Here is a 13867-nt window from a genome sequence, read left to right as displayed (position 1 = left end):
CTAAAGAATCCGTGGATGTACCCAAGGGGTTGAGCGGATGTGCTCCCTATGCACATTGTTCGTCTGGAGGAATTCTTTTGGGCTAACTTCCTTTTGAGTCCAAAGTTCAAGTTTTAACCCAAACACACATGAGAACAAATCCTCTATTGAGCATCTTCAACAACCTAGCTAATGAGGCTTTCTGGCGACTTAAACAAAAAAAAATATGGAGAAAAACCAAGCTCCAACAAACTAGCTATCTTAACTTCGTAAATAGTAACTAACAAGATTAGCTAGGAGGGAAAAGAAAGTTAAATTTTTGCTAAACATTAAAAACTATAAAAAAAAAGCTAGTATTGTTGGGTCAGTTGGCTAGCTACAATAATAAAAATGAACTATTATTAGCACTCATAAATATCTTATTCTACACTCTTTTTTTTCTAATTATAGAAAATTCTGAATTCAAAATGAGATTTTAGGAGTGCCAGTAACAATTCCCTAATCGAAATTTAACTAATATTGTTGGAGATTCTCTGCATATCCCTTTCTTCCGGACCAACAAATCATAGCCGTCGATGCAAATCCAGCGGCTTGCAAATAAATTTGTGCCTAAATTTGTGTTGCCTGGGCAAATCCTCTGCAAGTCTCTCCCTTGCACTTGCACTAGAGCACGCTTTACTTACCCCTAATCTGCAAATTAGGGTTTCCAATTCGTCCTCTTTCCTCCCCAATTCCTTTACCCATTTCTCAATACTTCCCTAATTCCGCTCAACAATGAAGAATCAACACCCAAAACACGAAGGAAACAGAGAGAAATTCAGCGGCTCGAGATCGAGTAGCATGAAGAAGAAGAAGAAGAACATGAGGAGGATGGGCGGTCAAGGCCTTTCGCTCGAGGCCTTCGCGAGTGCCAAATCGAACAGCAGCTACTTCAACCCAGCTTTGATTAGTATGGAAAAGCCCTCTCCTTTGATTTCATTTCGATTTGTCTTTATTTTTTTTCAATTTTTATTTGTTTCTGTATCAATATTTTTCCTGTTTATATCATCTTCTTTCAATTTTTATTTACTTTTTGCTTGGTGGGTATGATTTATTGTGATTTTAATGAATTGGGTTGGTTCTGTTTATTGTATCAGAGAAGCAGAAGGAGCTCTACAAGAACTCCAAGTATGTGAACAAGTATAAGAAGTCACTGAAACAACAGCAGAGCAATCCTCCGTTGGCGATAAGCCGCTTCGAGGTTTGATTTCTTTGGCTTATGTTTTGTTGGATTTTATTTGAAATTAGGGACAGGGATTGTGTGTTATGAAAACCCAATTACACTCTTGTTGTGAAAACATTATTTGGAGATTGAAGTCTCAAGTTGTGTATTGTTTCGGTGTACAGGAGGAGATGGAAACCGAAGATGGTAAAAGGGAGAGCAAAACGGGATATGTTAGTAAGAAGGAGAATGAGACTGAATGTGGTAGTAAAATGGAGAGTGGAGCTGGAGATAGTAGTGAAAAGGAGAACGAAACTGGAGGTGGTAGTAAGATGAGTAAGAATGACAAGAAGAAAAAGAAGTACGGTGCTCGTAGTATAATGAAAATGTATGAGATGAAACATGAAGATGAACAGAAGGAGAGAATGGAGAGGGAGGCGATTATTCAGGCAAAGAAGGAAGAACGAGAAAAGGCGGAAGCACGAAGGAAGTCTTCTAGGGAGAAGATGCTTAAGAAAACGCATAAAGGTCAGCCTGTTATGAAGTACAGAATTCAGCATCTTTTGGAGACTATTCAAGGTTCTTCGAAGCAAGCATAGTTTGCGTAAGTTTTCGAACTTGTTTTGATATTTGGATAATCATAATTGTAATGTTGCTGATTGAATTACTACTCGAGCAATGGAAAAACAGTTTTGATACCGTGAGGGTAGTGAATCGGTTCTCTACATGTTGTTGTGATAGTTTTTTTCATCATTTTCTATGAACGTTTAAACGCTTAAGTATTGTTTATTTACTCGGTATTAAAACCTCATCTAGCTTGCAACCAGAATAAAACCCGTTTAGATGATATGTTACTACTGAACCAACCATATACCGAGCAGAACACCATCTCTATCATCTTGTCACACACACAAGCACTCGGAAATGAACCGAGCCTGTGCCAAAATGTTCGACTGAGAAGATTTCAGTGTCTCTGATGCGCAGCAATTAGAGAGCGCTTCGGAGGTGGTTTGCAGATGAACATGAGTATAACTGTATGAGAGAAGTTGTTCGTTTCGGAGGCTCGCTGCTGGTTTGCAAACTTGCAATGCTAGAGCTTCCCCTCCATTGTGTTTTTCCAAAGTTGAATTTCCTCGATATCCATACAAAACATGTTCTCCAAGGAAAACGTTAAAACGGGTTACCAGCTTTATTTGTGTACCCTGTTTAGAATGTATTTAGATTAGAAAATCATGCTTAAAATTTCTTGTTGCGCAAGATATATGAGGATTGTTCTTGAAAAATTTAGTTATATTATTCCTGGAAATTTCGGAAACTCAAAACATAATTTATTATTTTAGTTGAATTAATATGGTTACTTAAATTAAACTACCTCAAATAATTTTTCGAGATGTAATCCTAATAATTTTTCAGATAGGATTTCGAGTGACACGTGTCGCTAAAGTGATGAACTCTCCATATTTCTTGTCGATATGTATTCTCAATAATTTTTCGGATATGATTTCGAGTGCCACGTGTTGCTATTTGAGTAACTCTCCAGATTTCTTATCGATAAGTAATCTCAATAATTTTTCGGATAGGATTTCGAGTGTCACGTGTCGATATGTGAGTAATTCCCCAGATTTCTTGTCGATATGTAATCTTAATAATTTTTCGGATAGGATTTCGAGTGCCACATGTTGAGATGTAATTTATTGTGCGAATTTTAGATAAGATTCTTATTTGCGTGGCACTTATTATCTTCATCTTCAAATGTCCATAAATAGGGTGGATATTGGGCTATAATTCACACACCTTCATTTTTGCCCTCTCTAATATCTCTTTCAATTCAATCTCCTTCAATTCAAGTTTGCAATGAATTCCAACTTTTAATCCTTTTCGCATTCCAAACATTGAAACTAAGAAACGAAGCTATCAAAATGGATCAAACAACCTTTTCTTCATAAACATGGCTGCAAAGGTGATATAAAAGTATCAATCCACGCAAAACCTAACGACAAAATTCATCACCAAAACGATCTCGCTCCAACTATTTCTTGTAATTTATTATATGAAACTACCAACTTTAAGCTTCCTTTCTGAGTCCTCTCCCTTCTGAATCTTCAAAAACCTGCAGAAAAGTCATCTTACAATTTCAATTCTGACAGATCCCTATTCCCACCGTTTGCTGCTCCGTCACCGTTGGCTCCGCCGTTTCCATCCGACTTCCCACCGTTTTTGCAGTTAGAGTTCCCAATACCGTTCTTGCCGTTGGACTTGTTGTGTGCTGCTCCGTCGTCGTTGGACTTCCCAGAGTTGCTTCTCGTCGCCATTGGCTCCGTCATTTCCCTCCGACTTCCCACCGTTCTTGCCGTCGCCATTGGCTCTGCCGTTTCCCTTCATCGACAGTGCTAGAGGACGGGGAGGAGAATGATACCCCTTTGGGAGTGAATGTTTTACAAGATGCTCTACCACCTCTATGAGGTATTTAATCTTAAGTGAGTTTTTTCTAGATTCCAGAAGAAGATATTCAAGGCGGTCATCCACCTTGAAAGAGCAGATATCACCCTTCAGAATGCCCTTCAAAGCTTCATTCACCCCACCTTGAAAGAGCTTGTGAGATGAATGAAGCTCTTTAAGGGTGAATGAAGCTTGTGATATAGCCAAAAGTATTGACCATATCTACTTGTGAGGTGAATGAAGCTCTGAAGGCAATTATGAAAGGTGATACATGCTCTTTCAAGGTGGATGACTGCCTTGAATATCTGCTTGTGGAATCTAGAAAGAAAAAAAAAAAAAAAAAACTCACTTAAGATTAAATACCTCATAAAGATGGTACAACATCTTGTGAAAGACTCCCTCCCAAAGGGGTGTCCTCTTCCTTATCCCCGTCCTCCAGCACCGTCGAATGAGGGAAACGGCGAAGCTAATGGCAACGGCAAGAACGGTGGGAAGTCAAAGGGAAACGACGAAGCCAATGGCGACGGGAAGGGCAATTCTGGGAAGTCCAACGGTGACGAAACATCACACAACAAATCCAACGCCAAGAATGGTAGTGGGAACTCCAACGGCAAGAATGGTGGGAAGTTGGATGGAAATGGCAGAGCCAACGGTGACAGGGCAGCAAACGGTGGAAATAGGGATCAGCCGAAACTAGAACTGTACGATGACTTTTCTGCAGATTTTTGAAGATTCAGAAAGGATGAGGCTGAGAAATGAAGTTTAAAGTTGGTAGTGTCATATAATATATTACAAGAAATAGTTAGAGGGAGATTGTTTTGGTGATGAATTTTGTCGATCGATACTTTTATATTAGCTATGCAGCCATGTTCATGAAGAAAAAGTTGTTTGATCCATTTTGAAAGCTTCGTTTCTTAGTTTTAATGTTTGTAAACGGACGGCCAAGATTATAGCAAGCCTATAGGTTTGATATAACATATAACATTTTCCTTCATTCACCTCTATGTGATGAATTATAAGGGAGATTTTTAACATTGTCGTGAACTTATATTAACTCATGATATTTTATCAATTTTAATTTTTTACTAAATTAATATAAAACCTATTTTCAAAGCCGTGAACTTATGTTAATTCACAATATTTGATCAATTTTCAAATTTTATTGAACATATTTTCGTGTCATTTTCACCATACAAAGACTCATCCTAATCCTACCAACAAAAAAAACCCCAAGTAGAAACTGGAAACTGATGAGACTGCATCCACAAATTTTGAGTTTCTGAAATTTCCAGGAATAATATAACTAAATTACTCAAGAACAATCCTCATATATCTCGTGCAACAAGAAAGTTTAAGCATGATTTTCTAATCTAAATACATTCTAAACAGGGTACACAAATGAAGCTGGTAACCCGTTTAACGTTTTACTTGGGAGTCCAAAGCTTTTGGGCTATACTACAAAGTCCAAGTTTAGAGCACTCAATTCGAAGCCCATACCTTAATCTTCATTACGTTTTCCTTTACAAAGTGATGAGTAACGTAGATGTTGGCGTAGAGATGTACTGGCTAGAGTGGGTGTGCTTCCTCCTATGCGCTTGAGTACGGATCATCGTCTCGCCCAACTTGATTAGTTTAAAATAGAATATTGACGTAGACGCGGATGTAGCTATATTGGCTAGTGAAATGGGCTTGCTAGAACCCAACAGGCCAAAACCCAAACTATTCTACCCACCTGATTCGAATATGAAATTTTAATGTTTTTTTTTTGAACAAACGATAATATCTACACTAAGGGAATGAAGAAGTGGGCTAAGCTTCACACTAAGCTAACCATAATAAAGTGGTTTAAATTCGTCTTTCGCGAGAATCAAACTTAAGACATCTCACTTACAAGTGAAGAATAATACTACTATGGATTATTGTTGGCAAGTGAAACAGGTCAAAACCTAAATTGTTTTACCCCAATGTGACCTGATTCGAATCCGTAACTTTAACATACTTGGATTCCACAGTATTCACTTTCATCCCTTCTTTTTTTTTAACCTTTCCACGTCACTCACTTGATTTATGTTTTGGGATTTGGATTCTCTCCGAGGCAACTGGTCGGGATCCTCCTGACCAATATTCGTAAACCGTTGGATTTTTATCCAACGGCTACAAATAGGGAGGCCTTCTAAAAGTTATAATAATTGTAGCTGTTGGATAAAAATTCAACGATCCACGAACATTGATCAGAAGGATCCCGACCAGTTGCCCCGGAGAGGATCCAAATCCTACGTTTTGGGCAGCAAAGGATCTGAGTTGTGGATTGCATTGCAGGTGCAGTAAATAATTTGGGTACAAACTTTAAAATCAATGGGGCCAAGCCACATACTGAAAGCCTGAAGCATTGCAACTTTAACTGAGGGCATTTTACTGCTTTTACATCATGATACAACCAACGCTTACTTCGATGGATAATATCATGATAGGCAGGGTTGATTGGGGGTGAAACAGTAAAATCATAAGGTCAGAGAGTGACGAAATCACCAAAAGAATAGTGATAAAAAAATAAAAAGGAGGGGAATAAAAATGATGATCTTCAATCAATACCCTCAAACGTGTGGCCATCATCATCCAATAAAAGTGTCTGCCAAAACTTTGATTTGCCCCACATTCACTCACTCATCTCATGAAATGAGGTTATTTTCAGATTTCTATGTTAAGAGCAGTCGGATTTTAAAAATCGAACCACTCAACTTGAATTATGCGGCCTATATTAGCATATTTCACTGTGCCACTTGGACCACGTCATAGAAACTAAGCTCTTGAACGGTTTAGATTTCTCTTGAACGATCCAAATTATTAAATCCGTCGACTCAGGACACAGAAATCCAACAGGGATCTCAACTCTCATCTCATGATCTCAATCGTTCACCAACTTCTTCTTCTTCTTCTCCTTTTTTTTTTTTTTTTTTTTTTGACAAAGTATGATTTTGTTCTATTAAGTTTCACTTTAGTCGCTGTAGTAGCTACTTAAATTTTTATTGTTTATAAATCGTGTAATTCAAGGATAATGACTTGAGTTAGTCAATTTTCGTAAGAAATATGAATTGAGAGGTATGTGAGTGAAACTTGTAAACTTCTAAAAAGACTAAGCTACCATTACATCTCACGCGCGTGTTAATTTAAGTAATTTTGGTAATAAAATTTTGACAAAGACAAGTGATCTATAAACTATAACAATTTGTCAACTTCACTAAAATTGTCATATCCCGATCTCGAGAAAACACTCAGAACTCCTTGTTGACGTCAAAACATCTAGCGAAACAACCTACACATAGAAATTCACCTAAGCATCAAATAAAACTATGAAATAAAACAGGATCAAAGAAACCTACTTTGTAAGCATACACCACTCCAAATCTCTCTTCTATGGTCTGTCATTTTGCTAAGTGAGGACCACACAGTAAAATAATGTGCCGATTAAGAACATAGATTCCGACAATTTAAACCACAAACGCCGTGAAACTTCCTCCAAATTATACATACCAAAATCAAACTTTGACCTTATTGTTTTTATTCTTTTGTTTTGTGTTCTGGCTTCGTTTTGTTCTTTTAAAACTTTAGGTCAGTCTTCAGTATGTGGTGGGGTTGATGGTGTCTGTGTTATGTTGTTTTCAATCTATATGACCCTATCATCTCTACTATGTATTATGAGGTAAAGAACCTCTGCAGATTTCTGTGTTCGGGACATGCAGATTCGGAAATTTGGACGGCTCAATCTAAACCTTGCATTTTTCATAGCTCATCCCATTAGTCTACTTCACAGAAAACGAAGTCTTTAAACGGTCCATTTTTTAATCCAGATGTTCTAAACACAAAGATTCAGAGACAATCGCAACTCTTTATTATATATGTAGTCTCTCTATCTCTCTTGTTAGATTATCATATTATTATATTATATTTAGAAATTTTGTTTTGTTTTTTTTAGGATAAACTGTCATTTGACCCATTGAACTATTACTCCAGTTGAAATTGACATCCTGAACTATTTTTTTGGTAAATTAACCCCCTGAACTATTTGAAATCAGTTAACTAATCCCTTGTCGGTAGATTCCATCCACTATTTTGTCAAATTCAAAGGAAAATTAGTGTTTCCTTCATCAATTTTTACTTGTCAACTATAACCACCAATGAACTTATAACATTTGAAAACAAAATAATGTGTAATGACAATGTGAGATGGTCCATTATGTAAACATTTGGTTTTTTTATGTTTTTGAATTTTTCTATGTCCATGTGTCAAAATTTTATTGGCAATTATAGCTGACAAGTAACAATTGATTATAAAATGAAAAATTTGCCCTTAAATTTGACGAAATTGATTCTACAGTCTAACGGCAAGGGGTTAATTGATTGATTTTAAATAATTCAAGAGGTTAATTTCCTAAAAAAATAATTTAGATAATCAATTTCAACTAAAATAATAGTTCAGGTTAATCCCCAATCTATCCTTGTTTTTAGTAATTGAGATTAATTAGTGTGGCCAGGCAGGGGGGGCTATCTGAGATTCTGATGTTCAATGGAAAGAGAGGAGAGAGAGAGAGCGCGTGAAAGAAGCAAAAAGTTGTGGACGCCATCCAATGTCACCGAATCTATCACATGGCTCTACAGTCAAGTCTCTCTCTCTCCCTCCCTTTCTCTCTCCTCTCTCTCTCTCCTCCCTACCCAATAAGATTAACCAGAGAGCAGGCCGAAGAGACCATTTACCGAAGGAGCTTGCTTTTTCTTACCCAACTCCCTTTCTTCTCCTTTTGCCATATTTACACAAGAGAAGCTTTACCAACATTAGGGTTTCACTCTGTAAATTGGTTTGACATACCGTCACAACATCTCGTGTTTGAACACTCTTCCAAGTTTACACTTGCACCAGAGACATCACTTAACACAGTGACTAAATAAACCTTTGCAAGAGCACATACTAGGTTTATACTTTCTTGAAATGTTCCCTATGAACGACGTGATGAAAGCGTTACTACCAAACTTATCTAAATTCGAAATGCTACCAAACTTGTCTAAATTCGAAATGCTACTGTAACAGTATCTCTCGATTGACGAGAGATAGCTCCCGAAATTAATTTCTCCCATCAAAGATGAGCTCCAAGAAAGAAACAAGGACGCATCAACAATACAAACATTACAATGGTTGAAAAAAGGTAATACGCAAAAACATGAAGCTTTATTTGCTGAGAAGGCTAACAATGATAGATTTGTGTCCGCAAGGCAATTACTTCCTGTTGAAAAATAAAGAGCCACATAACAAAATGCATAAAAACATAAGCACAAGTCTGCATCTGCTAGCATACAAATGGTGGCTACGCCGAATCGAAGAAAAAAATGCATCTCTGTTTCAGTTCAATACATTACAACAACAGGAGTTTCGAGTTTTGAATCTTTATTAATCGCTAACTGGTATCCCATAGCTCAGCCAATGGTAAAATGATGGCGATCGAGCTCTCGAGCCTCTGTATACCTCTCCTCCCTACCCCCGCAGCCTCACGTTCCAATCAGAGCTGCATCTATATTAAGCTACCGTACCAATGAAATTAAATGCGAAACAATTTAAGTACCATATATTAAGCGTGTACCTGCCGCCGCCCATCCAGTACATCCAAAAGGTTTGAATCGTGGGGATTCGTCCATGTCAACATTCAAGTAATCCTCAACGTCGAATCTTTACCCATGGTCCATACAAAGCCAGGCATGTCAAACCTAGGCCCTGCAACCGACCTATAGATGTAGAGCTTCTCAACGGGAGAGTTCTCCGGCCTGGATTCTGGGTGTCCCCTCTCATCAATGACTTCCACATTAAGCCTCGGCAACTTCTGGCCTAGCAGCTTACATGCTCCATAACTCACTGAGCAAGAAGACATCCAAAGGGATCGCATTGTCTCCAGCTTTGCAGCATTGGCCAAAAGAGCCTTGTCACCAAAAGGACAGTCCCTGATCTCCAGCTTACGAAGATTATCGCACCCAGACAATATATGATGAAGCCCCAAGTCACTATCTCCGGCAAAGGCTACAGACAGCATCTCCAAATTTTTACCATAGGTTCCGATATAATCAAACACTCGATCAGTTAGTAGACCAGAGATGGACAATCGCCGGAGATTCTTGCAGTTCTCAACAATGGCCCCAAAACCCACATCAAGAGGCTGAAGGGTCAGGTAGTCGGGAATTTTAGGCTCAATTATACAAAGACGAAAACATGTAAAGTTCGGCTGATTCCTAGCAATGGTGATTAATGCATCATTGGACATTTGCCGGCAGAAGTACAGAACTGAGTGGAGCTTTGGACAGCCCTCAGAGACAGATATGAGGCCCTGCTCTGTCAAGGAAACATTTGGTTCCACCACAAATGGATCTGAAGGGAACACCCTCAACTCTCGTAGATCCTTGCAAGATTCCGCCAGGGCATTAAGGCCAACATCTTCAATGTAATCCAATACCTGTAGTCATGTCCTTAATTAGCTACTAATCCGAATTACAATTTGAACATATTTGCATCTGTAAGCATCGAACCCTTTAACCCTAAGAAAAATTAAAATTTAATTAAACTGACAGGAGACTGAAAACATTGCATAAAAAAGGACATACCCAGAGGCGCTGCAGATTCGGGCATTCGCTAACAAGCTTTACAAGATCCGGGCTTTGAATATTGGAATAACTCAAATTTAGTGATGTTAGCCCAGGGCAGATAGAATAAATAGCCGTAAGATACGGTGGTACCACATCCCAAAATCCAGATAGGCTCTTGAGTTCCTTGCATCTTGAGAAGGCACCTGATAGGATTGTGAAGATATCAGGCCGCAACTCAGCTGAGTACGCCCCTGTGCCTAACTCACTCAGCCTGGGTGCCTGGCGAAGTAGATTGGCTAGCCTGTCAAGAGGCACAGAACGATTGAGCCGGAGACTCCTCAGGTTGGGACACCTACCCACCAGGCGCTCCAGGGCAGAGAAACTCAACTCAGACCCTAGGCAGGCAATGTTGAGGGAAACTAGTGATGTGTACGTATCAGGAAAATGGCTGAGCCAATGCCCACTTAGGTCCTCCACATCACTCTCATGCAAGTCCAGCTCCCGCAGATTCCTACATCAGCAAAAAGCGAATGAGTGCATCCATAAGACAAGGTAGATATATCTCACAATTTAAGCCCAAAAAAAATGAAAGAAAAATTTTCTAAATTAAGCAATTGAATAAAACGAAACAAGACTACCTACAAAATTTAGATTACCGATAATAATTAGCAACTCATCCAATGACGGCGACTAGACTTCTAAATTTGTTCTACTTTTCCACAAACTAAAGTTTACAAGAAAAGTAAGTTTTCTATTTTTCACTGAACCATCACCACCACACAAAAGTTCACACTTCTTTCCAAACCCAGCATTCTTACAAGTAAAAAACATGCTACGAGTAATCTCCCAAAAGCAAAAGCCAAAAAATGGGAAACTAGATCAAAAGAATCTTCGAGTAGCAAAGAAAAATAGAATCTAGTGGTAAGAAAACAAAAGTAATCCACACACCATCCAAAGAACTACCATCCAAAATTTTGAAAACAACCTCACATCCACGGTACTCCATATCAAACAAAGCAGCCCAGATAACAAGAAAGTAAAAAGTAACCCAATTGATCTTGACTAGATTTTGCACATCAACCATTCACATAACAAGAAGCCCCCACTCAGATCTATCAGAACAAAAGCAGAAAATAAATAATTCAGATCCAAGTATGGTAACCAACTGGGACAACCCAAAACTGGGAAATCAAATCCTGCAAACCACCAATAAAGGCAACAATGTGCAGCTCAAAACCCACCAAATCAGATCTCTTTACACACATTTACAGACTTAACACTCCTCACAGAGCAAACATGTTCAAATACAAAATCTAGGGCAAGAAATTGAGCATTTTTGAATCATGGGTGTTCTACTATTTGAGTAATCCCAGTTCATGTGCTCGTGCTGTAAGAGTAGAGTGAAGAAATCTCACTCGTTTCGCTATCAAAACTCGAAAGATTCAAACTTTAATGCTTTTGAACTCTTAAATCATCCTCAGCAACCAAAAGGAACCCACAAATTGTTCAAATAAATAAAATAAGTAACTTAGAAACTAATCGAACCCGAAATTTACAGCTAAAGTAACACAGAACAAGCAAAGCTCAAGCTTTCATTTCCCAAACACAGTGCAAAGCAAAGATACAGAAGCAAAGCGAGAAACCTGCAATTGGCAGCAATGGCGGCGAGCCCGTCAGTACTGAACCCCTCACAGGACGAAAGCACGAGGAGCTTGAAATTCTTGAAGGACTTGGCAATCAGCTCCAAGGTCTCGTCGGTGACTACCATCCTCTTGAGCTTGATCTCTTCGAGCCAAGGGTAGGCGCTGGCCATGGCGGCGATCCAGGGGTACACGTACCCACCCCAGCCTTCGGGGACCAGATTGAAGTCAGCGAAGTGAGGCTTTCCCTTGAGCTCGATGGATCTAATGTCCGGGAACCGCCTGATCACCATCCTAGGGCTGACGGCGTAGCAGTTCCCGATGAAAATCCGCCGCCTGCACCACCGTTCGATCTCGTACCACGACTTGCACACCGTCGAGATCGAGTTCCGGTCCTGGTCCGTCTGTATGAATGAGAACACGTGCTCCAGCACCTCCTCGGGAAACGAGTTCGCCATTTTCGGCATTTCCCGCAGCTCAATCTGGTCGAAAGGGCACTAAAACGACGTCGCTCTTCCGACGTATCTGGATTCGAAGCAGCTGGAGAAACAGCGAAACAGAGAAGGAGAGACGAAGCAGGGGGAGTGAAGCTACGTCGTTTAGATTAGATCTGAGACTCCATTAACGAGCTTATTCGTTGCAGAGTTGCAGAGGAGAGAGAAAGTAGAGAGAGGGAGAGAGAGAGAGAAGTAGTGAGAGAGAGAAAAAGAAAGAGGATAAGGATTTTATGTTGAGCTGGAGTGAGGTTAGATTTTAACCGGGGTTAAATTTAGTGGTGGGGCTCTGTGCGACTGATGCTGGTTAACGGTTGAGATGACAATACTTGTGGGGTGGGAGTTGAGAGCCGTTGGATTGCGCGGTGGCGGTGGGGTGGTCTTATCCGCTGGGCGACCAAGGGCAGCCGCAGAAAACGGGTGTACGCAAAGGGGGTGGAGCCCGGGGGGCGTCTCAAAGCAAACGAAGATTTTGGAGTGCATATTATCTGTGGAAATAGGGCACAATTCCGATAAATCGTGTAAACGTCACGTTAATTAATAATTTTATCTCGTTTATATGTTGATTGAACACGTATGCATGTGGTTTTCAAAATGTGACAAATAATGTATGAAACCCACGTTAATTAACGGTTTCGCTTTTTGTCAAATTGATTTTATTTCGTTTGTTGTTTATTGAATTCATCACACGTCACATCATGTGATATTGAATTGCAGTAGAAATATGTTTAAGCCTAACGGTATTCGAGGAAATGAATTGGGTTAAATTATATAATAGATCAGTCTTTGTTATGTATCGTCAAACTTTTAAGTGGAGAACACCACTAATTTGTAATGCAAGTTATGCAACTGGTCGTTGCATGACTACTTAGAACTACAAAATTGATACGTTTGTTAACGTATTCGCTCCTATTATCTCTTTTTCTTATGCAAGGAGCAATGAAATGGTGGAATCGAACTCTTATAACATATAATGTACAAGTACGAATACTACTCTTAAACCAATCGGTAACACCGTAGGTAATTATCCAGGACGAGATCAAATGGGGTTGAAGTGAAGTGTGGTGATGGTCGTCCAATAATTTGTTATTATTTCATTCTAGTAGGGGCCATGTACCTTTTTTTTAGTTACAGATTTACAATTATCTAATGAGATAAAGATACGTGTATCATGTAATATTATTATGTATCTATTTCGCCGATATCAATTTTATATAATTATGTGGAGATGATGTGCGCCATCTTAAAAAGAAAAAATGGGTCTAGCACACCAACCACATTAGTCGTCCAACATCCTCATAACTGATTTTCCTTTTTTCTGTAATATAACAAGTTGTTCAGCTGGATAATCAAGCGCTCTACCAAATTAACGAGTCCTAAGATATTTTAAAACCAACCCAAATTAATCTTCAATAGGAAGTAGGAACCGTCATGCAAAACCAATTTATGGAGTTGTGTTAATGGAAACATATAGCACCAAACTTTGTTTTGCA

At 39.1% G+C, this 13867-nt stretch overlaps 2 protein-coding genes across 2 annotated transcripts; one reads left to right on the top strand and one right to left on the bottom strand.

Annotated features, from left to right (window-relative positions):
- The first annotated feature begins 522 nt into the window (after positions 1-522).
- Positions 523-1894, top strand: LOC103449114 (rRNA-processing protein FYV7-like). The gene is made up of 3 exons (XM_008388396.4): positions 523-928; positions 1116-1219; positions 1366-1894. The coding sequence occupies exons 1-3, from the start codon at positions 754-756 to the stop codon at positions 1777-1779; spliced, it is 693 nt and encodes a 230-aa protein (XP_008386618.1). The 5' UTR covers positions 523-753; the 3' UTR covers positions 1780-1894.
- Positions 1895-8821: 6927 nt separating this feature from the next.
- On the bottom strand, positions 8822-12830 carry LOC103449113 (protein TRANSPORT INHIBITOR RESPONSE 1). The gene is made up of 3 exons (XM_008388395.4): positions 11884-12830; positions 10259-10751; positions 8822-10110 (listed from the first exon to the last, which is right to left on the bottom strand). The coding sequence occupies exons 1-3, from the start codon at positions 12345-12347 to the stop codon at positions 9313-9315; spliced, it is 1755 nt and encodes a 584-aa protein (XP_008386617.3). The 5' UTR covers positions 12348-12830; the 3' UTR covers positions 8822-9312.
- Positions 12831-13867: the final 1037 nt, after the last annotated feature.

Source organism: Malus domestica, chromosome 11 (genome assembly GCF_042453785.1).
Source record: "Malus domestica chromosome 11, GDT2T_hap1".
NCBI classification, from domain to species: Eukaryota; Viridiplantae; Streptophyta; class Magnoliopsida; order Rosales; family Rosaceae; genus Malus; species Malus domestica.
The sequence above is the reverse complement of the archived record's forward strand: the minus strand, read 5'-3'. Positions and strand labels throughout refer to the sequence as shown.